The sequence below is a fragment of the Gymnoscopelus microlampas genome, assembly GCF_963454915.1.
Source record: "Gymnoscopelus microlampas genome assembly, chromosome: 11".
Taxonomy (NCBI): Eukaryota; Metazoa; Chordata; class Actinopteri; order Myctophiformes; family Myctophidae; genus Gymnoscopelus; species Gymnoscopelus microlampas.
Window position 1 is genome coordinate 15199989 of NC_139948.1, and position 24376 is coordinate 15224364.

Genomic DNA, 24376 nt, shown 5'->3' on the forward strand with positions numbered 1-24376 from the left:
GTCACACAGTTACATAATGCAACAAGCATGCTTAGAAACACATTATCCACATACATTCATACATGTTCGCGACCAAACAATATAATTTCACCCATTTTCATCACTCTGACTTTTGTTTCTTGACAAGCACCCCTGTCCAGAAACAACAATAGCACTCTAATCTACTAAATATCCCATATGATTATAGTGTTTTTCAAAAAATGCATTAAAATTTATATATTTATACTCAGGGGACACATAACCCCACAAGAGGAGCTGGGAATAATGCCCTCCCTATTTTAGGTATTTTATAGATTTTCTGTAGTTCAACTTCTTCCAGTGTGAGGTAATTAGCTTGAAAAACTATAAGATTTCAAAGGAGCTCCCAAGATTCAAGATTTGATTAAACAACCATTATAATGGTTGTTCACTTTCTGTTTCCTTTCCTCTGTTTCTGTTCACTTTCTGTTTGTGTGTCCCCACACACACACACACACACACGCACACGCACACGCACACACACTCTAACTATATTTACTCTACTTAAGTAAAATGTTTCAATACTTTATACTTCTTTATACTTCTATTCCACTACTCCCACTTCTTAATCCCTGAGGTTATCAAAGCCTCTCTGTCTGTCTGTCTGTCTGTCTGTCTGTCTGTGTGTCTGTCTTTTATGCCCATAAATGGAAGTCCCTGATGTATCATGTCATCAATATTACACCTTAGTACTGACATCATAGTACTGTGACAACGGATACAATGGGTATTGGATTGATTAACGGGAGGGGCGTGTGTCCTGAAAGGGCATTGCCCCCCCCACCAGTTTTAGCTTATTCACTGAATTTAGATGTCACCAGACAGCTCAATAGGTAGAGATCTCTGATCATCTGGCCATGCAAGACTGGTCATTTGGTAGCATGTTAAGATTGATTTGTAAACATACTAGCAGCCAGGTAAGGTTAAAATGTTTCTATATTTGGAAACATTGACAATGCCTCTCGGCCAATCACAATGTGAGGTCTGACATCACAAGGCCAATATAAGCCTGTACAGCTTCAGTCAATTTGTTCACCTTCACCTTGACCAATCAACCTTCATTAATAACATTCAAATTATTAACAAGTTTTCCAGATTTGGGATATATACGTGTTGACAATGTCTATCATATCCAATAATGGTGGGGCCGTCATGGCCATGCGAGGGAAGGACTGTGTGGCGATAGCAGCCGATCGTAGATTTGGCATTCAGTCTCAAATGATCACCACAGATTTCCAAAAGATCTTCCCCATGGGAGACAGGCTGTACATCGGCCTGGCCGGACTGGCCACTGACGTACAGACGGTTTCCCAGAGACTCAAATTCAAACTGAACCTCTATGAACTGAAGGAGGGTCGTCAAATCAAGCCCAAGACCTTTATGAGCATGGTGTCTAACCTGTTATATGAAAGGCACCCCTGTCCAGAAACAACACTAGCACTCTAATCTACTAAATATCCCATATGATTATAGTGTTTTTCAAAAAATGCATTAAAATTTATATATTTATACTCAGGGGACACATAACCCCACAAGAGGAGCTGGGAATAATGACCTCCCTATTTTAGGTATTTTATAGATTTTCTGTAGTTCAACTTCTTCCAGTGTGAAGTAATTAGCTTGAAAAACTATAAGATTTCAAAGGAGCTCCCAAGATTCATGATTTGATTAATCAACCATTATAATGGTTGTTCAGTTTCTGTTTCCTTTCCTCTGTTTCTGTTCACTTTCTGTTTGTGTGTCCCCACGCACGCACGCACGCACACGGCCAACCCCCTTTTCTCTCTGCACTTTACACTCCTACTTCCTTGTTACCAGTCTGTGTCAAGGCATACTGTACACAGAACTGTGTAACTATCACAGTTCTCCTGGCAGCCGCCATGAAGGGTTTAGTCTCAATCTGCTGCTTCGTCTCCATGTTGCTCTTACAGGCCACAGCAGGTAAGGGACTGAAGCATTTTAATTTGTTATCTGGGTTAGTTTTCTAGCTGCACTGTGCTTTCACTTTCTTTTCATTTCTGTCAGACTACTGTACACAATAATGCTGCCCTCCACAGTCAAAGGTTCCCTGTACATATTTGAATACAGACCAGTTGAGTGGAGAAAGAGTATTGTGTTATTTAATAGGGTCAATGGCAGTGGGCGTCAGTGATGCGGCATCACACATATTCATGGACACTTCTGCATGTAAAGTGCAGTGGTTACGATACGATACGATAATACGATACGATAATACGATAATACTTTATTGTCAGTTTGCACTGAAATTTGTCTTGCGACCCAGAAACAGCCATGTATGCAACATATAACAGTACACACATTTGACATGACACAAGAAAACAACAAAATACAAATACATACATAAAGACATGCAAAGACAAGAGCAATGTCCACCACTCAGCCTACCCCTGGCTTATAACTCCTGATTAAGCCTCAATGTCGTCTGATGGACAAAGGACCTCTTCAGTTTGACCTTATTGTATGTAGGAACACTGTATCTCCTTCCTGAAGGCAGCAACCTATATTCTCCATACAAAGCATGGCTAGTGTTTGAAGTGATATTCCTTGCCAACCTTATCATACTGTTATCATACGTAGATGTATAGAGCCTCTGAAGTGGTTGTCCAACAATCTTTAAATCCCAATCTCCTTATCATTCATTCAGGATATTCAAAAGCCTGTTGATTAGATCAATAGTTGAATGGGCCAGAGGACTGGAGCTGGATTAGGGTCTCTGTGCACCGACATCCTTTCCCCTTCACCCCTTAACTTTTCAACAGTATAAAGTCTGTGTCAAGGCATACATGTATGTCATGGTTCTCCTGAACTCAGCTATCATGAAGGGTTTCGTTTCAATCTGCTTTGTCTCCATGCTGCTCTTGCAGGCCACAGAAGGTAAGGGGGCTGAAGCGTTGCTTATAAGTTATCTGGGTTAGTTTCTAGCTGCTTTCTCACAGTGGACATCTGTACTCTACTTTCATGTATTGTACAATTTATTCTACTTACAGTAGATAATGCTAATGTAGACACAGTGGCATGATGCGTTGGGTTCATGGTTGGGTTAATATAATACTGTATTGTGCTACTTTGTCAGGGATGGGCAGTATTTCAGATCCATACAATGTAACTGGTATTTGATAGTGTACCAAAAAATACTTATTGTACCGTATTTTTGAATTTTAAAATATGAAAAATACTGCAAGCAAGTTAAAATTCATGGTACAGTAAATCTAGATGATTATAAGATAAAGTATAACTTGTAGGGTAACTTGCAGGATGAAGATGAATACCTAAGAATGATTATGCTGGCTATCTTTATCACCTGAAAGGGAAATGTAACCACGTGGCTTGTTGTTGGTGTTATTCACCGCCACAATTGTTCCTAACAATTGCACGCCTGGTTCAAATTTGGCCATAAATGAATTACAGTTTATCCAAACATCACTAAAATAAGTAGGTATCTTTAATAAAGCTGTTGAAACATGTCTGCAAACATTTTTGAAATTGGATAGTAGAGAGTGACGGGATTGCATTAAGTTAAAAAGCATCTGTCCGAATCAATTATATTTAATATAGGTGTCTGGAACTGTCAAAGGTCTAGCTTTAAACTTCTAACAATTTAATTTCTAATGTTTTTTACAGAGAAAGAAAAAGATGCCCCTTCCGTCCTCAGAGATGGATCTCACATCGATGAAATGCTGCTGCTCGATTATAAGGAGGACACACAATACCATACAGGTTAGAATGAGATAGTGTCTGGTGGTGGAGTAAGTTAGCGGCCCTGAACTGTTTGTTTATCTGATGAGAAGGCTAGAACATGTACCAAGACATGTTAAGAGTATATTAGGGCAAATGGGAAAGGTAGTTAACACTAGTCTAACTAACAAGTCAAACTCATCCTCTCACAATTAGTGTGTTCTCTTTTATCCATTCCATCTGCCTCTTTTGGTCTCTGACATATCTTATTCTCACTGCTTTTTCATTATCATTTAGCTCTGGAGAAGTTGCATGACATCTACCGCTCATCCATCATACCCTTGAGGCAGGCCTACAAGTACGACGATCTGGGACAGCATCAGATCTCAGGTATGGACTCTTTGGCTGGGTGTGCATTCTGCTTCACCTTGTTCTATAGTGTGTGCATTCAGTTTGAGCTGATTTGATGACCAATCTGTTGACTGTTTTATACACACATACTGACACCAACTGCCAATAAATTAATATATGACGCTGTTGTGTGCTTGTTTGTTTCTCAAAAGTCCTGCTTAAAACAACTGGAACTTGATATTATGAGACTATTACTAAATAATAAATATCCATATCTTCCATATTTTGAGCTGAATTTGTGAAGTTGAGGGTTATGCTTTTGTTGCCGTTTTTCTGACAACTATTCCTGTTCTTGCCTTACAGAAAAAGAGATTAACTCAAAGCCCATGGTGTTGTTCCTGGGACCTTGGAGTGTAGGAAAGTCCTCAATGATCAACTATCTTCTGGGCATGAAAGACAGTCCCTACCAGCTCCCCATAGGTTAGCCAACAGCTGATGTTACTCAATTTCCCTCTTCAAGAAAATGAGTCTCATTCTCTTCTTATCTTCCATTAAAGCATGTCATTTTCCTCGCTGCACTTCTCTCCATCTCTTTCTGACCCAACCAACTCCATGTTTCCTCATATTGTCATTTGTTCAACGTTTGTCCTCAGGTGCTCAACCCACTACCTCTGAGTTTACTGTAATCATGCACGGGGAGAAGACCGCCAAAGTGGACGGTATTGTCATGGCAGCAGACAGCTCCCGTCCTTTCTCCCATCTCGAGAAGTTTGGCCAGAACTTTCTGAAAAGGCTGACAGGTATTGAGATGCCCCACAAGCTGCTGGAACATGTCACCTTTGTAGACACACCTGGAATTATGGAAAACCGCAAGCAGCAAGAGAGAGGTGAGGCTCAGGGGATACAAAGTTGATGTTGAATAAGTTGTACCTAAAAAGTGCATCCTGTCACATGATATAATGTGTTTTTGAATAACCAGTTTGATATTTTGTGATCAATTTGAATTTGATCTTATTAAGGCCAAAATACTTCATCTGTGTTAATTATGCTTCTCTGACACTGCCAGCCCTCCTCCCAGCTGTCCCCTCACCTTCCATTGTAATGTACATGTATTGCATACGTGTACGTTTTATTTCTGAAAAGCAGAAGTCATTAGAGAACTTGTTATGAATGCAGAATGTGATTCTATTATCAAAAAGTTATTGCAAACATGTTTTAATGAATCACTTATAGACATAGACTAAATCAGCTCCTTATAAAGATTGTTGTTAGTTATTTCTTCCTCATTGGCCACAATAAAAACATTCATGCTGCTGGTTCTCTTTCCCCTGAAGAAGGCAGTGTTTAACTGCCTATGAGGCTGGCATGCCAATTCATTCATTCTCTTGCCCATGACCTTTATTAATGGAGAATGGGAAAGCCAGTGTGACAGAATCTTCACTCTGCTACCGTCTGGGTAGGTCCCAGTCTGGAAGCTCAGTCCTGGTGATGTGCTGTGCTGCGCTGTTTTAAAGGAGTAGTTCACCCAAAAGAGTACTTATTTTCTATCAATTACACACCCCGTGAAGCATTGAATTCATGGAGATGTTTTTGTCGCATTCCTGAGCCAATAATTTGATGACCGCCGGAAAGATGCTAATGTATCCGGTAGGAGACTCAAAGGAGTCTCCATTGAGCCTCCTACCGGAGAGACCGCCGGTCATCAAATTATTGGCTCGGGAATGCATGAAATGAATGAAAATGAATGAAAAATAAGTCATTTTTTGGGTGAACTACTCCTTTAACCACCTTCTGTAGAGCTTTAGTTTGCAGTCGTGAGTAGAGCATCATCCATACCAAGCAGATAGCAATTGTCTCGCCACCTCTACAACGGTGCCCACATGTGGTGACCAGCTCAGGCCCTCGCTGATGTGAACCAATAGGAAGCTGAAGCAGCTCACTTTCCTGTTAATGTGAATGGGGGCATGTAGCTCCCTGTAGAATGCCAATGCACAAAGTAGGGTGCCCCCCCCCCAGTGGCTATAATCTGGGGCAAAAGTTTTATGCAAATTGAAATGGAAAGTAGCCTGTTCAAATACCAGACCCATGAGCAATTGGATAACTGGTGTGCTGTGGGAACACACAAACTCACAGGGCTCTCCAATTCTAGCAGTGATGTATTACTATTTCTCTGTTTCATCCAGGCTACCCCTTCAACGATGTTTGCCAGTGGTTCATTGACCGTGCTGACCTGATCTTTATATTGTTTGACCCCACCAAGCTGGATGTGGGGCTGGAACTGGAGATGATCTTCAAGCAGCTGAAGGGCCGTGAGTCCCAGATCCGCATCATCCTCAACAAGGCTGACAAACTGGACACGCAGGAATTGATGAGGGTTTATGGAGCCCTGTTCTGGAGTTTAGCCCCCCTCATCAACGTGATTGAGCCTCCCCGAGTCTATGTCAGCTCCTTCTGGCCGTACGCCTACCAACCTGACACCAGCTGGGAGCTCTTCAAGCGTGAAGAAATCTCCCTCCTGGAGGACCTCAACAAGGTGATTGTAAACCGCCTGGAGAACAAGATCGCCTTCATCCGCCAGCACAGCATCCGCGTGCGCATCCATGCTCTCCTGGTCGACAGCTACATTAAAGCCTTCTATGACCATAAGGGTTATTTCAGTGATCCCGAGCTGGTCTTCAAGGAGATTGTGGATGACCCTGACAAGTTCTACATCTTCAAGTCTCTCCTGAGCATGACCAATGTCAACAAATATGACCTACCCAACCGCAATACTTACCGTGATTTCTTCAGCATCAATCGGATCACTGACTTCAAAGCCCTGTCGTCTCACTGCTCCTACATGGGAGGCTGTCTAATGGAAAAGCTCAAGAAGGCAATCACACAGGAGCTACCTGACCTCCTCAGCAGCATCAATGCTGACAAGCAGCCCGGCCTGTCCTCATGTGAGGCTACCGGCTGTGGTGAGAAACTAAACAACCACTATAAAAAAAGCTGATCTGCTGGGTGGGTTCGATTCCCGCCGGGGACGCTGGGGGCGCTGGGGGGGTTCTCTCCTCCGCGTCATCAGTGCCCATACCCTAGGTGGGGTTGATGAAAGGGCCTACTCTGTGTAGCCTGGTAAACCCTCCCTCCGGAAATCTCATTTGTAATCGAAATTAGATTTTCCGGAGGGAGGGGCTTTACCAGGCTATACTCTGTGTGGAGTTTGCATGTTCTCCCCGTGTATCCTAGGGTAGGTACCTTCACAAAAACATGCAGTAATCCTGGTCTCTATACTGCCTCCCCCTGGTCAGCCGGAGCGCCTGATGGAGGGGAAAGGAACTGGTTGGAACAACGTGTTCCTTCCACGCGCTATGTCTAACCAGGGAACCTCCCCCCTGTTGTGGTGATAAGAAGCGGCTTACTAGCTCTCATGCCTTGAAGGAGGCATGAGCTCAGCTCTAGGCTCTCCCTAGGCTGGCAGAGGGAGTGTAGCGCCCAGGATTACATAGGCAATTGGCAAATGGGTTACGAAATCGTGGGATAAAAATGTATTTTATTTTTTTTTAAAGTTGAGATGCTGACAAGATGCTTGCAACATCTCTGGTTCTAGCTGGAGTCATGTGTTGCACAAGCATATTTCCCCATCTTTTTTTCCTGTCTCTAGACGCTCCAATCGAAATACAGAAATAATTTGTATCTCTAATTATTCAATGAAATCTGAGTAACATTTTAAACAATGAGAAGTGATTTCAGGCCGCCTTCAAATCTAGTCCTATATTGCGCTGATCAGAGCTATTATTTTTGGTGTGACAATTCTCATGTCAGACGCCTGAACAGTGTTTGTGCCAAGATTAGAGCATCAGTGCTTGAGGCCCCCTTAAGGTCCCTGGGGTCCACACATGGCCCCTTTGGCTCCCCTAATGGGGCCCCTGGTGGCCGAACATGGCCCCTGGTGTGACTATTATCACGGCAGACCCCTGAACAGTATTTGAGCCAAGTTTGGTGCGTTACGTTTGTGACGTGGACCCACCGTCTACTGTCCACTGCCGAGTGCCGACCCTCCATCGTCTCATTAGGCAATCTTAATATAGGATGTTAATGTATGAATGAAAGATGAGGCAGTTAAAGGATTAATGTGAAGTGTGTGAAATGATTTGATGATATTTGACTGTCTACAGTATTTGACACAGTCAACGACCAGCTTCTCCTGGAGAGGCGGCGAGCTCGAAAAACGGGCATCGGCATATGCTGCGGAATTCCATGGCATATGGCCTATTTACAATGTGTATGTTAACTATGAGGTGTTGATGAAAGGACTGTACTATTACCAGCAATGTTTTCTATCTTGTCATCCAAAAATGTATACATACAACCTTCTCTAATGTGTGAATTGTAATGTTAATCAAGTCAGAGACTTGCATACATACCTAGTAGACCACAGAACATGTAAGCCATGTCCCTAATTGATTTATTCCAATTTTTTGTTTGTTTATTTATTTATTATTTAATTAAACAAAATTAAATTATATAAAACAATTAATTGTATAATTCATATAATGGTATTTCTAAGGAGCAGAATTTCCAGATGTCTAGTAGTGTGTAAGTAGTTATTTCTTCTATCAAATATTGGGGTAGCTTAGACCAAAGCTACATGCGACATTTAGCTGCAACAGCAGGAAGAGGATAGGCCTATTTTATTTGTCAGAATTATGTTATTTTTGCATGGTAGGCTAATGCAGTTGAAAGCACGGTTTGAATTTATATTCATGTATGCCAGTTCATGTGCCGTTCATGTGAAATAACCAAATCCTATTGTGCAGATTGTTTTGTCAAAGTTCATACAATCATTGCATTTGAATGCATTATAAAGCGCAGATTGGAAAGCCTAGCTGAAAAAAATATTATAAACAAATGTAAACAAATACACAACAACCGCAACCTCTAAAAGTTTATTTTTATGTACGATATGGACAATGATCCTCATCCTTTTCTAGGCCCTCCCTAATCTATTTTGAAGGAGTACGGGCTGGGGACATTAACTGGACAGTACCCTAATAAATAGATTAACTGCTACCGTATATCCTCACCAGAACGTGTGTATCGGGTGATATCCTCTACTAGTCTAAAAAAAGTGCCTGGCTAATTCATTTGGAATTATGTACTTGCCTTTTGCTCTTTGTTCTCCCTTATCTCCCACTAATCCTATGTTATGAATACCAGCATCCTCTATAAACTCCAATACGTACAAAACTCACTGGCTACTGGTCAAACAGAATTTACCTTTTTTTTTTTACTACTCATTACCCACTACAAGGACCTCCTAAAAAATATAGCTCCCCCTACCTCTCGAACCTCTATCATTCATCATGTGCCCTCCCATCCCTTGTGTCCAGTGATGCCACCTCCTGCAATCCCTCAGGACCGAGCGCTGAACCTGGAGTGATAGTGCCTTATCAGTCTCTGTGAAACACATAAAGGATGCCAAAACTCTAAAACAAAAAAATATCTTTTTTAACTGTTTTGATTATTTATTTTTTACACAATTTTGATTTTATTTTGCCAAACTAATTTTCTTGTCATTTAAGGCAATTTGAGTATTTAGAAAACTATTATTATTATCGTTATTATTATTATTGTTGTTATTCTTATTTAGCTAACAATAATGGAAATAATGCACTGCGTCCACAATACAAAGTCCTTGGGGTGGAATAAGTGGAACTCATCTACCTGTTGCTAAGGACATTTGTTCAGGGCAGGCATTACAGTATGTTTACATTGCAGTTACAGAGCATGTCCACTAGAGGATGCTGTATAAAACGTTATACATTTTAGCACCAGGTACTTTACATACCTACTGTAATATACTACCACCAATGTTCTGAGATTGTGTAGCTTTTTTATATTTCATTATTAATCAATTTAACTTGACTGGGAATACATTTAGGAATGCATGCATTACAAGCAGGCCCCTTAAGGACAAAAACACAAAACTATTTTGGATCCGCAGTGGAAATATTGATGATGACACACACACACACACACACACACACACCTCTATTTTCCACTTCTCTCAAAATAGGATTGTTTGTTGCAAAGACTAGACAGATTTAAGGTTCTCACTTTTTTTAGTCTGATGGCATGGCATGGTTATAGCTGCATTGCATCAGTAGTTTGTCGTGACTAGAAGTGGAGAGGCGGTAGGTTGTGTGTGTGTTGATACTTTTTCTTACAGTAATGTGCCATATTGTATAATTCAATGCAGGGTGTATCTCTCTGGCCTCACAATGATTTGATCATTTAAGGAACAGCTTATTTCTATTGCGGTTTTGATTGATTGATGTACTTTATTTAGTAAGACATGAGAACAACAGTACATGGAAGTACAAATTCACAATACAAGGTCTACTAAACTGGAAGACTCATAAAAGCACTGAGCTTGTTTCAAATGAGTTCCCCATGCACACAAATCATGATGACATATAAGAGACAGACAGATATACACAACTACTATAGAATGTCATACAATCAGTTTACAGGTTACTGGTATGAAGAGTGAGAAATATGTACAAAAGGAGAAGGAGAGAGGGGGGGGGGGTAGGGGGGTAGGTTAGGTTAGGACTTAGACAGGGGCCATTTTCCAATTGCAGCCTCCTGAAGGTGTATCTTTAGGGCTGTTTTGAAAGAGAGTAGGGTTTTACACTCCTTTACTCCTTTTGGTAGGGCGTTCCACATTTTTGATGAATAGCATGAGAACGAGTTACTTCCCTTTGTTGAGCCAAAAAAGGGTTGGACAAGGTTTGTGGAGCTGCCTCTGGTATTGTGATCGTGGACATCATTAACATTTTGGAAGTATTTTGACAAATACAGGGGGATCCCAATGTTGTGATATATCTTGAAGACCAGGCCCATAGCAAGTTGCTGTACTCTGTCCGCAACCCTAAGCCATCCAATCCTATCAAAATGATCAGGGGTTAGATGGATTTTGTAGTTGAGGCCAAGAAGTAGCCTTACAAGTTTGTTTTGGGATGTTTGGAGCCTTGTTTTTAAGGCCTTGGTGGTGTTGTGATACCATGAAGTACATGCATAATCGTAATGACCTTGTATGAGGGCCACTGCAAGAGTCTTCAGAGTCTTCTTACTGACTTTACGATCAATACTCCGCAAATAGCGTGTTTTTTTGTGGACCGTTTTGATCGTTTTTTCAGCATTTTTGTCACCAGAGAGGTCAGCCTCCAAGATAGAGCCCAGGTAGGTAATTTCGTTTTTTCTTTTGATGATATCATCACCCGCTTTGATCGTGAAGCTCTCTGCCTTTCTGAGGTTAGGAGTGGACCCAAAGAGGATGCATTCCGTTTTGCCCAGGTGTAATGAGAGCTTGTTGTCGGAGAGCCAGATGCAGATCTTGTTGAGTTCAGAGCTGAGAGTTTTCTCAACCTGCAGCCTGTCCCTGTCCGAGACTAGCAGGGCCGAGTCATCTGCGAACAGGAACAGGTTGCAGTCGCAGGCTGACGACATGTCATTCACATATATCAGGAACAGTAAGGGTCCTAGTATACTTCCTTGGGGAACACCACAAGTCACTGGGAGGGGGGGGGGACTGGGTGCCGTTTACTTCCACCACTTGCTCCCTCCCTTCCAGGTAGGATCTCATCCAGTTCACTGACGTGTCATCAAAACCTATTGCTCTGAGCTTATTGATCATAATCGGGTGATTAACGGTGTCAAAAGCCTTCTGGAGGTCCAGCATGACCATGCCGCAATATTTGCCCTTTTCAATCTCTTGTTTGATAGAGTCGTTCAAATAGAGAAGGCATGTGTCAGTGGAGTGGTTTGTTCTGAAGCCAGATTGGAATTTGTAGATTCGATTTTTCTCGGCAAGATACTTGTCGACCTGTTCATAGACTATTTTTTCCATGACTTTCGAGATGGAGCTTAGAATAGAAATAGGGCGGTAGTTGCCAGGGTCTAATTGGTTTCCTTTTTTGAACAGAGGGGTCACCCTTGCTTTTTTGAAGTCGTTGGGGACCTGTCCCTGTGTGGTGGAGAGGTTGAATATGTGGGTAATGATTGGAGCAATGGAGGCGGCTGAGTCTTTTAGAAATTTGGGGGGGATATTGTCGAGGCCTGTGGCTCTGTGTTGATGAAGAGCACTCAATTTTTTAAACACCTCTTCTGTTTTCACAGGGGAGAGTTTAAAGTCATCTTTGCAAACACCTTGTTTTTCGTAAAATGAGACAACATACTCCTCACCATATCTCCCAGAGTGTGGAGGAAGTTTTTCAACCAAATCTGAGGCTACGGTCGTGAAGAATATGTTGAGGATTCAAAAATGTATAAACAATGTACTGATGAATGAATGAATGAATGCGGTCGTGTGTGTGTGTGTGTGTGTGTGTGTGTGTGTGTGTGTGTGTGTGTGTGTGTGTGTGTGATGGCTGACTCAGCAGCCACACATAGAGACTATAATGTATGGTAACTCTTCCTTTCGCTTTATATATTTAGTGTTTAATTTCAGTTGTTCATTATTAACCAGTTGAAATGACATAATGTATTGTTTAGTTGTTTTCTATGAGTTCAATTCTTTGAGATGCCAGTTCTGTGGGAGGCTGCTGACATAAATGCACATTATGGGCTGACTAAAGGAATGGGGATCAGCTGCTCCAGATCTGCAGCTAATCTGGACAATTGGACTGCACCACAGTCCCTCTGCACTATGGGGTGGGGCAGGGGTTCTTTGAGTGTGTGTCAATTGTAGTCTTTGTCTTTCCCCCATTTTGTATTAACAGTGGTCTGACCCGTCCCTATATATTTCCACCTCCTGTGTCAATCTGGGTAGTTCAGTTTTCAGTTCAGTTGTGTTGTTTAATCCAGTTTCTGTTTAGTTATTTAGTTTGATTTCTTTTGTGTTGAGCACATTTGTTTTTGCTATCTATTGAACCATTTATCTGCAACCACGGAAAAAGAAAAGAAAGAAAAATAAATGAAAAAAGAGAACAATATTTTAAAACCAACAAAGTTTTCCCTGTCTCTCCTTCCGACCAACTCGGTCCATGACAGAGTGTGTGTGTGTGTGTGTGTGTGTGTGTGTGTGTGTGTGTGTGTGTGTGTGTGTGTGTGTGTGTGTGTGTGTGTGTGTGTGTGTGTGTGTGTGTGTGTGTGTGTGTGTGTGTGTGAGTGATAAAGTCAGGGGTGCGCATAGAAAGTCGCTGTGGAGCTGCGTGGGTGTGCCTACCACTCCAGGGGAGAGAGAAGACAAGGAAAGAACAAAATAGAATGCATCACATTTATAAATAAACATAAATCAAACCTAATTTTACAAATACCTCAGAGGTACACCAGGAGCAAGCCAACGGAACAAAATGTAATTAAACCCAGCTTTGACTGCTTCTCTCTTCACGGAGAAATTAAATGAAACAAAATAACTAATAAGAGACTTAAGATCTACAGGTAAACTATTCCAGGACACGACCCATGTGTACAGGAATGAGTTTTTCCCACTATTAGTCTTACTCTTGAACTTGGAAGGAACCACATTAGAGCAGTGGAGCTCCCTGTTGTGGCTTGAGTCGTATGACTATGCACACTGCTGACTGTGGGTATGTTTGACAGATACTTTGGCATGCATTTAATTGTTGATTATTCTGTGAATCATGCCCTGTTTAATCTGCAGTACTCTTTCCTACACTCTGAGCCACTTAAGTCTTAAGGCTATCAAAATGAGACGGTTGAGATGAGGATTAACCTAACTAGTTTATTTTGTGCTGTCTACAGCCGTTTTATCAGGTTTTTGGGGGTGCTGGAGTACCAGGAAGAACAAGCATAATAGTCAAACTGACACTGAGCTCATGGATAAGTGTTTTTTCTACCTCTAACTTGTCCTGATGGGATACTAAGAGAGCTGCGTCGTTAGCGAATAAAACATCACAGTCACAGCCAGACTTAATGTCATTGACATATAATAGAAAAAGAAGAGTGGACACAAAATGCTCCCTTGTGGGACCCCACAGGTTGGCTGCAGTGCGGAGGACATGGTACCATTCACTTTAAGGAAAGGAAGGTAAGTCCGCACACTGTAGCTCCCAGTAGAAAATGTATGTTAAGTTAATAGTAATACACAACGTTTCGACCACTGTGGGTCTTCATCAGGTCTCACCCACAGTGGTCGAAACATTGTGTATTAATTTGTACTGGGAGCTACAGTGTGCAGACTTCCATTCCTTTCCTCCAATGTACGTTTTGTTGTCCAGCACCTACTGTAACAAGTTTTTTGGGATGTGCGTACTTCCCTCTGTACACCATTCACGTTAACCAATGGCTCCTGCCTGGATGCCTGCCTGGATGCCTGGCTGGATGTCTGGCTTCTAATTCGAGGCATCACATGAAGACCTCTGTCAGCATACTGTATGTGTGGGTGGCTCCTGAATGTTTACAAATCAATCTTAAATATGCTACCAAATTATCAGTCTCGCATGGCCAGATGATCAGTGATCTCTGCCTATCAGTGCAATGCCCTTTCAGAACACACGACCCTTCCGTTAATCAATCCAATACCCATGTACCCATTGTCACAGTACTTTTCTCTTTCTTTTTTTTTTGCCGGGGAACATAATTTATTGGAGTAACTTATAGTCTAGAACACATTTACATTCGACTCACTGCCTGTATCACATACCTTACTTCCACATATCAAATTCTAGCACCTGTCTTGCTTGCACACAGACAGCAAGAGTTACCAAAATATATCGTTATGTGGTTGGAGCCGTCATTAAAAATTATGAAGATCGATTCCCTTATTCAATTAAATGTCCCTTGCGTGAAACAATGAAACTCCAAGGAAGACAAAATCACAGGAATCGGATTCCAGCTCCAAACTGGATCCCGTCAGATATTCTGTCTCCAGCCTGGACTCCCATAGGAATGCAGTAGTTCAGTTCTAGGCGGGCAGTGTTCCCCAGACGCAGCACGATCCCTGCTCCATATGACCAGCGGATACACTCTGCCAGCTTCTGCAGGTGAGCCCGCGGGCCCTCTCCGTAGTTGAGGTTGCACAGATTCCCGGCGTTGAGGAAGAAGTGTGTTCTGAAGAGGTCACCAAAGCCCCCCCGTCCTGGTCTGAATGGAAGAGGGGTGTAGAGGTGTAGACCCCCAGCCCAGTAGGCCTCTCCTCCCAGGTAGTCGCCATCACTCTGTGGACCCATACTGTACTACATACTGAACATAAGAGAACTGGGAGGTGAGTTTCTCTGCATGTCCAAACATGTTGGGGAGCTTCAACCCTAGTACCATGCTTCCTTCATTGTTTCCTACCATGGTGTTGTAGCTTCCGGTCATCCGTCTCAACTCTGTCACCTCAAACGTGACATCTAGACCGTTGGGAAGAGTGTCCGTACCTTGTGAGGTGTCGATGACAACTTCCACTTTTCTGAAGATGCCGAGACGTAGCAACTTCTGTCTGGCTTCATGGGAGGTCTTCATGAGAGTCATTTAAGTTTTTTGCTCGGAAGACTTCAGCGATTTCATAGGTTAACAGGTCATCCTTGGTTCTTGATAGGCCGTCTATATGTACACGTGCTGAACAACAACATTGTCATCAGCTTGAACACACAGCTCAGGACCTCCATATGGGCAGAGGGTCTAGGCTCCTGGTATGAACAGTACCCATTCTTAGCGCTAGAGCACACCGACCTGCGAAATATAGCAGATATGTTTGGTTTATTGGAGAAGTTAAATCATATGTACTAGAAGAACGTACATATTTTCTAAAATTTCTACAAAAAAATCTACTGGGAGCTACAGTGTGCGAACTTCCCTTCCTTTCCTCCTACAGTAAGTACGTAGTGTTGTTCAGCACCTTAAAAGTTTTTGTTGGGATGTGCGTGCTTCCCTCTGGACCCTATTTGTAAAAGACAGACACACAGACAGAAACAGAGGCTTTGATGACATCCGGGATTATGAAGTGGAGAGTAATGGTGTAGAAGTATAATCTCAAGCAAAGTGAAAGTAGTCTATACCTAAAATGTAGTAAATACAGTTTCCACCTCTGGGTAGAAACATGCTGTGCTTTACAGCAGATCAGGCCATTTCCCAGAAACAATCCACACACAACTGAAAGTGAAAGTATGCAGCTGATTTGTTATGATAACGCAGTGTTATCTCTGATGCTCTGAAGGCAGATTCAAAGCTGGTGGTTGACATAGACTATATATTAATAATGTTATGTGCATTAGTATGTCACACTGGTAGCCTACATCAGTTGTTCTCAAAGTGGGGTCCTGGGACCCCTAAGGGTCAATGAGGGGTTTCCAGGGGATCCCCCCTTAAGCTCAAATGTTATTTTTTTCAGTTATTCAAAAATAGCTGATCTACAAGCTCACAATGCGTCACACTGTGACGCGTTGTGAGCTTGTAGATCAGCTATTGCTGAAAAGTTTTGGTACAAAAAATTGAAAAACTGTGAACATTTTTGAATGATTTAGAAATACATTTAACACAAATCTTCTCTTCTGGGGGTCCCTGACACATCTTTTTGGATGGGGGTTCATGACCAAATATATATATCAATGTGGGGGTCCTTTGTGAGAACCACTGGCCTACATGTGCCCTTCATGTGTTTTGAATTTGGATGTGTTGAAGTCTAGTGTAGCCTACTCAAGGTCAGAGTATGGTGGTAACAAAAATAATTAGTTTTAACCAATATTTCTGAAGATTTAAAACATGTCAAAGCTTTTCAAAAATATCTATTTGTTGTATGATCAAGTATAGGGTGGTTAATGTTTTTTTATTGATTCAAAGTCTGGTTGGAGCTACAGTATGGACCCTTTCTTTCATCCTGTCCAGTACTGATGTCCACAACAATGATTATGCTAGCTATCTTTAGCAACTGAAAGGGAAATCCATAACCACGTGGCTTAATGTTTTTGTTGTTGTTGCTGTTATCTATTTATGGGGGCATGCATTTAGGTATTACTTAATATTAATGCATTACTGTATAGACATTCTAACAAAGCAGTGAGAAGTGATTAATTCATAATGTATTTTTGTTGTTTGTGTTTGGGTTCCGTTGTTGATGTCATATTTAGTTTTGAATATATTGAAGTCAACAACCGGCAGTCATCACAAAACTTGCAAGATATGTCTACATACATATATCTGAAACACACCCTGAAAGTGTCATTAGGAGACGTGGCATAACACAAATCAGACTATTCATTAAAAAGTATTAGCCTAATAACTACAAAACTCAGGGTATATATATTTCATAACACTGTTGAACCCTAAAATGTGTTTGCCCAATAGGGGGCGCCACAGTTCCAAACAATTGCATGGGCAAAATGTGTCCATAAAAGAATTACAGTTTATCCAAACATCACTAAACTAAGTACTATCTTTAATTAAGCTGTTGAAACATGTCTGCAACATTTTTAAATTGAATAGTAGAGAGTGACAGGATTGCCTGAAAGGGATATTTCACTTTAAAAAAGAAATTGGGTCATTTTATCGTCTACTCATACAGGTTAGAATGAGATAGTGTCTGGTGGTGGAGTATAGCGGGCCTGAATTGTTTGTTTATCTGATGGGAAGGCCAGAACATGTTCCAAAACCTGTTAAGAGTATATTAGTGCAAATGGGAAAGGTAACACTAGTCTAACTAACAAGTCAAACTCATCCTCTCTTACTGTAATTAGTGTGTTCTCTCTTATCTATTCCATCTGCCTCTTTTGGTCTCTGTCTTATTCTCACTGCTTTTTTCATTCTCATTTAGTTATGGAGAAGTTGCATAAAATCTACCGCTCATCCATCGAACCCCTTAAAGGACAACTTTGTTTTTTTACAACCAAGGTTTATATTTTAGCTTGTAATTAAAGTAAATTAAAGATGAGTGTCATTTTTTTTTCATTTACTGCTTTCTATAGTTTTGGCAATTTTCGTGATATTTTTTACAGTGGGCGGGGGCATTCTGTCCGGTGGCTAAATATGCCTTTTTTACACAAAAAAAAGGTCCTGTGGTCTTTGATGGCCAGATGTGAGTTATTGGGGGCTAGAAGAGCTACTGTAAATAATAATAAAGAAAACACCGGGTTATTGTGTAAAAAAAGACATATTTAGCCACCGGACAGAATGCCCCCGCCCACTGTAAAAAAGATCGCAAAAATTGCTAAAACTATAGAAAGCAGTAAATAAAAAAAAATGTACACTCATATTTTATTTACTTTAATTACAATCTAAAATATAAGCCTTGGTTTTAAAAAACTAAAGTTGTCCTTTAAACAGGCCTACAATTACAACGATCTGGGACAGCATCAGCTCTCAGGTATGATGGACGCTTTGGCTGTGTGTGCATTCTGCTTCTTCTATAGTGTTCTATAGTGTGTGCATTCAGTTTGAGCTGAATTTGTGAAGTTGAGGGTTATGCTTTTGTTACCGGTTTTCGTACAATTATTCCTGTTCTTGCCTTACAAAAAAAGAGATAAACTCAAAGCCCATGGTGTTGTTCCTGGGACCTTGGAGTGTAAGAAAGTCCTCAACAATGATCAACTATCTCCTGCAAGACAGTCCCTACCAGCTCCCCATAGGTTAGCCAACAGCTGATGTTAATCGATTTCCCCTTTCATCAAAATGAGTCTCATTCATTTCTTATCTTCCATTAAAGCATGTCATTTTCCTCGCTGCACTTCTCTCCATCTCTTTCTGACCCAACCAACTCCATGTCTCAGGTTTTCCTCATATTGTCATTTATTCAACGTTTGTCCTCAGGTGCTCAACCCACTACCTTGAGTTTACTATAATCATGCACGGGGAGAAGACCGCCAAAGTGGAGGGTATTGTCATGGCAGCAGACAGCTCCCGTCCTTTCTCCCATCTCGAGAAGTTTGGCCAGAACTTTCTGAAAAGGCTGACAGGTATTGAGATGCCCCACAAGCTGCTGGAACATGTCACCTTTGTAGACACACCTGGAATTATGGAAAACCGCAAGCAGCAAGAGAGAGGTGAGGCTCAGGGGACACAATGTTGATGTTGAATAAGTTGTACCTAAAAAGTGCGTCCTTTCACATAATATAATGTGTTTTTGAATAACCAGTTTGATATTTTGTGATCAATTTGAATTTGATCTTATTAAGGCCAAAAGACTTCATCTGTGTTAATTATGCTTACTAAAAAAAGCGCCATTCAGGCGCTTAAGCCCTTGCGGCCTGAAAGCCCCCCCACACACACACCTTTACCCTCTGACACTGCCAGCCCTCCTCCCAGCTGTCCCCTCACCTTCCATTGTAATGTACATGTATTGCATACATGTACTGTAGGCAGCATGTCGTTTTATTTCTGAAAAGCAGAAGTCATTAGAGAACTTGTTATGAATGCAGAATGTGATTCTATTACCAAAACGTTATTGCAAACATGTTTTAATGAATCACTTATAGACATAGACTAAATCAGCTCCTTATAAAGATTGTTGTTAGTTATTTCTTCCTCATTGGCCACAATAAAAACATTCATGCTGCTGGTTCTCTTTCCCCTGAAGAAGGCAGTGTTTAACTGCCTATGAGGCTGGCATGCCAATTCATTCATTCTCTTGCCCATGACCTTTATTAATGGGGAATGGGAAAGCCAGCGTGACAGAATCTTCACTCTGCTACCGTCTGGTTAGGTCCCAGTCTGGAAGCTCAGTCCTGGTGATGTGCTGTGCTGTTTTAACCACCTTCTGTAGAGCTTTGGTTTGCAGTCGTGAGTAGAGCATCGTCCATACCAAGCAGATAGCAATTGTCTCGCCACCTCTACAACGGTGCACACATGTGGTGACCAGCTCAGGCCCTCGCTGATGTGAACCAATAGGAAGCTGAAGCAGCTCACTTTCCTGTTAATGTGAATGGGGCATGTGCTCTCTGCAGCTCCCTGTAGATTGCGAATGCACAAAAGACGATGCTCCCCCTGCCTATAATCTGGGTAAAAGAAATTAGGCAAATTGAAAGTAGCCTGTTCAAAGACCAGACCCATGAGCGATATGGCAATTGGATAACTGGTGTGCTGTGGGGACACGCAAACTCACATTGCTCTCCAATTCTAGCAGTGAAGTAGACTAACGTATTTCTCTTTTTTCATCCAGGCTACCCCTTCAATGATGTTTGCCAGTGGTTCATCGACCGTGCTGACCTGATCTTTATATTGTTTGACCCCACCAAGCTTGACGTGGGGCTGGAGCTGGAGTTTATCTTCAAGCAGCTGAAGGGCCGTGAGTCCCAGATTCGCATCATCCTCAACAAGGCTGACAAACTGGACACGCAGGAATTGATGAGGGTTTATGGAGCCCTGTTCTGGAGTTTAGCCCCCCTCATCAATGTGATTGAGCCTCCACGAGTCTATGTCAGCTCCTTCTGGCCGTACGCCTACCAACCTGACACCAGCTGGGAGCTCTTCAAGCGTGAAGAAATCTCCCTCCTGGAGGACCTCAACAAGGTGATTGTAAACCGCCTGGAGAACAAGATCGCCTTCATCCGCCAGCACAGCATCCGTGTGTGCGCATCCATGCTCTCCTGGTCGACAGCTACATTAAAGCCTTCTATGACAATAAGGGTTATTTCTTCAATATCTTCTGTGATTCCAAGCCGGTCTTAATCAAGAAGATTGTGGATGACCCTGACAAGTTTGACATCTTCAAATTGCCCAATGTTAACAAATATGACCTACCCAAATGCAATACTTACCGTGATTTCTTGTTTGTTTATTGATTTATTTATTATTCAATAAAATGTAATTAAAACATTCAAAATTATACAAAAATATAATTACTATAATAATATTTCTAAGTAGAAGAATTTCCAGAAGTCTAGTAGTGTAAGTAGTTATTTCTTCTATAAAATATTGGGGTAGCTTGGACCAAAGCTACATGCAACATTTAGCTGCAGCAGCAGGAAGAGGATAGGCCTATTTTAATTGTCAGAGTTATGTTATTTTTGCATGGTAGGCTAATGCAGTTGAAAGCGCGGATTGAATTTATACATGTATGCCAGTGTGATTCATGCGCTGATGGAAATAACCAAATCCTATTGTGCAGATTGTTTTGTAACTGGACAGTACCCTAATAGATAGATTAACTGCTATACCGTATATCCTCTACTAGTCTAAAGAGTCTAAATTAATTTGGAATTATGTACTTACCTTTTGCTCTTTGTCCTCCCTTACTAATCCTAGGAATACCCGCATCCTCTATGGCACCACCACTAAAGTCCTCAATAAACTCCAATATGTACAAAACTCACTGGCTACTGGTCAGAATTCACTTTTTTTTTTAAACTACTACCCACTACAAGGACCTCCTCAACAATATAGCTCCCCCTACCTCTCGAACCTCCACCATCATGTCCAAGAGTCCTCTCCCAATCCCTTATGTCCAGTGACGCCACCTCCTGCAATCCCTCAGGACCAAGCGCTGAACCTGGGGTGATAGTGCCTTATCAGTCTCTGTGGAAGGTACTCCTTAAACACAAAGTTTATTATTATTTAGCAAACAATAATGGAAATAATGCACTGCGTCCACAATACAAAGTCCTAGGGGTGGAATAAGTGGAACTCATCTACCTGTTGCTAAGGACATTTGATCAGGGCAGGAATTATGTTTACATTGCAGCTACAGAGCATGTCCACTAGAGGATGCTGTATATAACGTTATACATTTAACACCAGTTTGTTGTAAAGACTAGACAGATTTAAGGTTCTCACTTTTTTCGTCTGATGGCATGGCATGGTTATAGCTGCATTGCATCAGTAGTTTGTCGTGACTAGAAGTGGAGAGGCGGTAGGTTGTGTGTGTGTTGATACTTTTTCTTACAGTAATGTGCCATATTGTATAATTCACTGCAGGGGTGTAAATCTCTGGCCTCACAATGATTTGATTTTTTAAGAAACAATTAAATGCATCTCTAACCGGAGAGACGGTTGACAGCCGGAATGTAGACGGAACCCGGGAGCAGTATGGGTTGGCGCCCCAGCCTGCGTCTTCCGTGAGGAAGAAGCCCAACAAACCCACGGTGAGGCCTTTTAAGAGGGCCTTTCAGGCAAGCCACAAGTGGAGCCTGCAGTACCACCACGGCCCATGACACCATCACGCCGGAGTGAAATGTTTGGAGCGGGGGAGTCTGGTGCACCGCGCAGGTCCTGGACCTGGTGAGACGAAGGAGGGGCCCAGACAGGAGGCCATCCACAGAGCCTAGTCCCTCCACGTGCCAGAGCCTCCCCCGGTCTCGGCAGAGTAGTTTTTCCCTAAGAGGACTGACCGTGGGGTAGCTACTGGGCCATAAGTCGGGTCTTGATCAACCCCGGCTGGGTCACCTGGGCGAGGGTGTATGTTGCGAGACCCGAAATACCCTATGACCCCAGGCTACAACACTGATGATACGTCCCAGGTGCATCCACGTGATGTGTATTTCTTTCACCACATTTCATAAAAACACAATAAAGCTAACAGCTTATTTCCATTGCGGTCCAAAAATGTATAAACAATGTACTGATGAATGGATGCTTGAATGGCTATGTGTGATAAAGTGCAAGTGAGGGGTGCGCATAGAAAGTGTGGGAGCTGCGTGGGTGTGTGCCTACCACTCCAGGGGAGAGCGAAGACAAGGAAAGAACAAAATAGAATACATTACATATTAAACCCAGCTTCGACTCCTTCTAATCCATTTCTTCGAGGAGAATTTAAATGAAACAAAATAACTAATAGACTTAAGGTCTACGGGTAAACTATTCCAGCACACGGCCCCTGTGTACAGGAATGAAGTTTGCCCACTATTAGTCTTGAACTTGGAAGGAACCACATTAGAGCAGTGGAGTTCCCTGTTGTGGCATGACAATGCACACTGCTGACCTTGGTGATGTAGTTTGACAGATACTTTGGCACTGCATTGTTGATTATTCTGTGAACCATGCCCTGTTTAATCTGCAGTAGCCTTCTCTTTCCTACACTCTGAGCCACTTAAGGCTATCGAAATGAGACTGGTTGAGATGATTCCTGGGATGCAGTTAAATGATTAACCTAACTAGTTTATGCTGTGCTGTCTGCAGTCTTTTTTTCAGGTTTTTGGGGGCGCTGTGGAGTACCAGGAAGAACAAGCATAGTCAAAATGACACTGTGCCAGGGCCCCTGACAAAATCTCCAAAGCTGTTCCATTTATACAAGTAGATATCCTGTTAAGGAATCTAACTCTTTGATTAACTTTCGAGATCACCCTTTGGGCCATACTTTCTCCTATTAGCCTTCATACTGTCCAAGATACAGCCCAAATAGGTAGCCTCCTCCTTGACGTCACCTCAGTGTCAGCCACCACAACCTTGAACCCATCAGCCCGCAAATAAAATTAATTCCGTTTTTCAGGTGAAGGGATAACCTGTTATCAACCAATAAGGAGATGATCTTACTCTCATGGCTGAGAGTTTATTTCTACCTCTAACTCTAACGTCCTGATGGGATACTAAGAGAGATGTGTCATCTGCAAATAAAACAGATCACAGTCACAGGCTGACTTCATGTCATTGACAAATAAAAACAAGAGTAGACCCAAAATTATCCCTTGTGGGACTCCACATGTTGGCTGAAGTGAGGAGGAAGTGTTACCATTCACTTCAACCAACCACCTGCTTATGGCCCCTCAGGTATGTGCTCACAATGCAGCACTGCTAAAACCAGACTCTTAGTTTGGTAACACAAAAATATGCGGGGAGGACTTCATTGGCATAAAGACTAAATTGGCAGAAAGAAATGGGTAAAAATAATGGACTTCTCTCAAATTTAGAACGTTAACCAAGACGCACGCACGCACTGGTTTGGTGAAATTATTAATTAACTGTTTAAAATGTAAGTTGGCTTATCCGAATTCTCAGGATTAAATAATGAAGATCATATTGATTTTGTGTTGTCTTCTTTTTGTTGCAACAGAAAGGAACCTTGTTGTTTCCTCATGTCCAAATGGACAACCAGAGCAGGAAGCTGTTCATGAGTGTGTACTTCCCTCTCTATGCTCGCTTGAGGGAATACTTTCTCACCGTTAAGATGCTGAATGGTCTATGATCTTTTTGAATTGCGTATCAGTGGTGTAAAAAGTACTTAAAATCTACTTAAATCTTGAACCCTATTCTGGGGGCAAACGTCCAGAGAAAATACCAGATCTGCTATTTTTGTATTTGGAGTAGAGGGAAATAAGGAGCGCACCTAGTATAGTATGGAGCCCTGGGCGACCCCGGTCAGCTAAGCATATACTGTAGGGTTTAAAAGGTTAAATATAAGTAAGAATACCACAATCTACAAGTCTTCTACCCTGGGGGTGATAGTTGTGGGATA

The 24376-nt window shown here is 41.9% G+C and overlaps 1 protein-coding gene and 1 pseudogene across 3 annotated transcripts; both read left to right on the forward strand.

The window, feature by feature from the left end:
• The first annotated feature begins 1827 nt into the window (after positions 1-1827).
• Positions 1828-20960, forward strand: LOC311055647 (sarcalumenin-like). Of its 2 annotated transcripts, XR_014601811.1 has the most exons (7): positions 1828-1959; positions 3661-3756; positions 4012-4104; positions 4429-4545; positions 4719-4952; positions 6249-8646; positions 20877-20960. XR_014601811.1 is itself a non-coding variant. In XM_084071900.1 (6 exons), the coding sequence occupies exons 1-6, from the start codon at positions 1899-1901 to the stop codon at positions 7058-7060; spliced, it is 1413 nt and encodes a 470-aa protein (XP_083928026.1). In that variant the 5' UTR covers positions 1828-1898; the 3' UTR covers positions 7061-9086. The 2 variants fall into 2 exon arrangements, 1 of the variants encoding a protein (XP_083928026.1); XM_084071900.1 differs by lacking the exon at positions 20877-20960 and having other exon boundaries at positions 6249-9086.
• On the forward strand, positions 17672-24106 carry LOC311054626 (sarcalumenin-like; annotated as a pseudogene). The gene is made up of 6 exons: positions 17672-17680; positions 18515-18620; positions 18802-19034; positions 20150-20686; positions 21411-21513; positions 23975-24106. The product of its transcript is annotated as a sarcalumenin-like (transcript).
• The last annotated feature ends 270 nt before the right edge of the window (positions 24107-24376 follow it).

Excerpts from the sequence above, each read along its gene's own strand:
- LOC311055647 (XM_084071900.1), top strand. The coding sequence starts at position 1,899 with ATGAAGGGTTTAGTCTCAATCTGCTGCTTCGTCTCCATGTTGCTCTTA. Across the intron at positions 4,105-4,428 it reads GGGACAGCATCAGATCTCAG|AAAAAGAGATTAACTCAAAG; the intron begins GTATGGACTCTT and ends CTTGCCTTACAG. Across the intron at positions 4,546-4,718 it reads TCCCTACCAGCTCCCCATAG|GTGCTCAACCCACTACCTCT; the intron begins GTTAGCCAACAG and ends GTTTGTCCTCAG.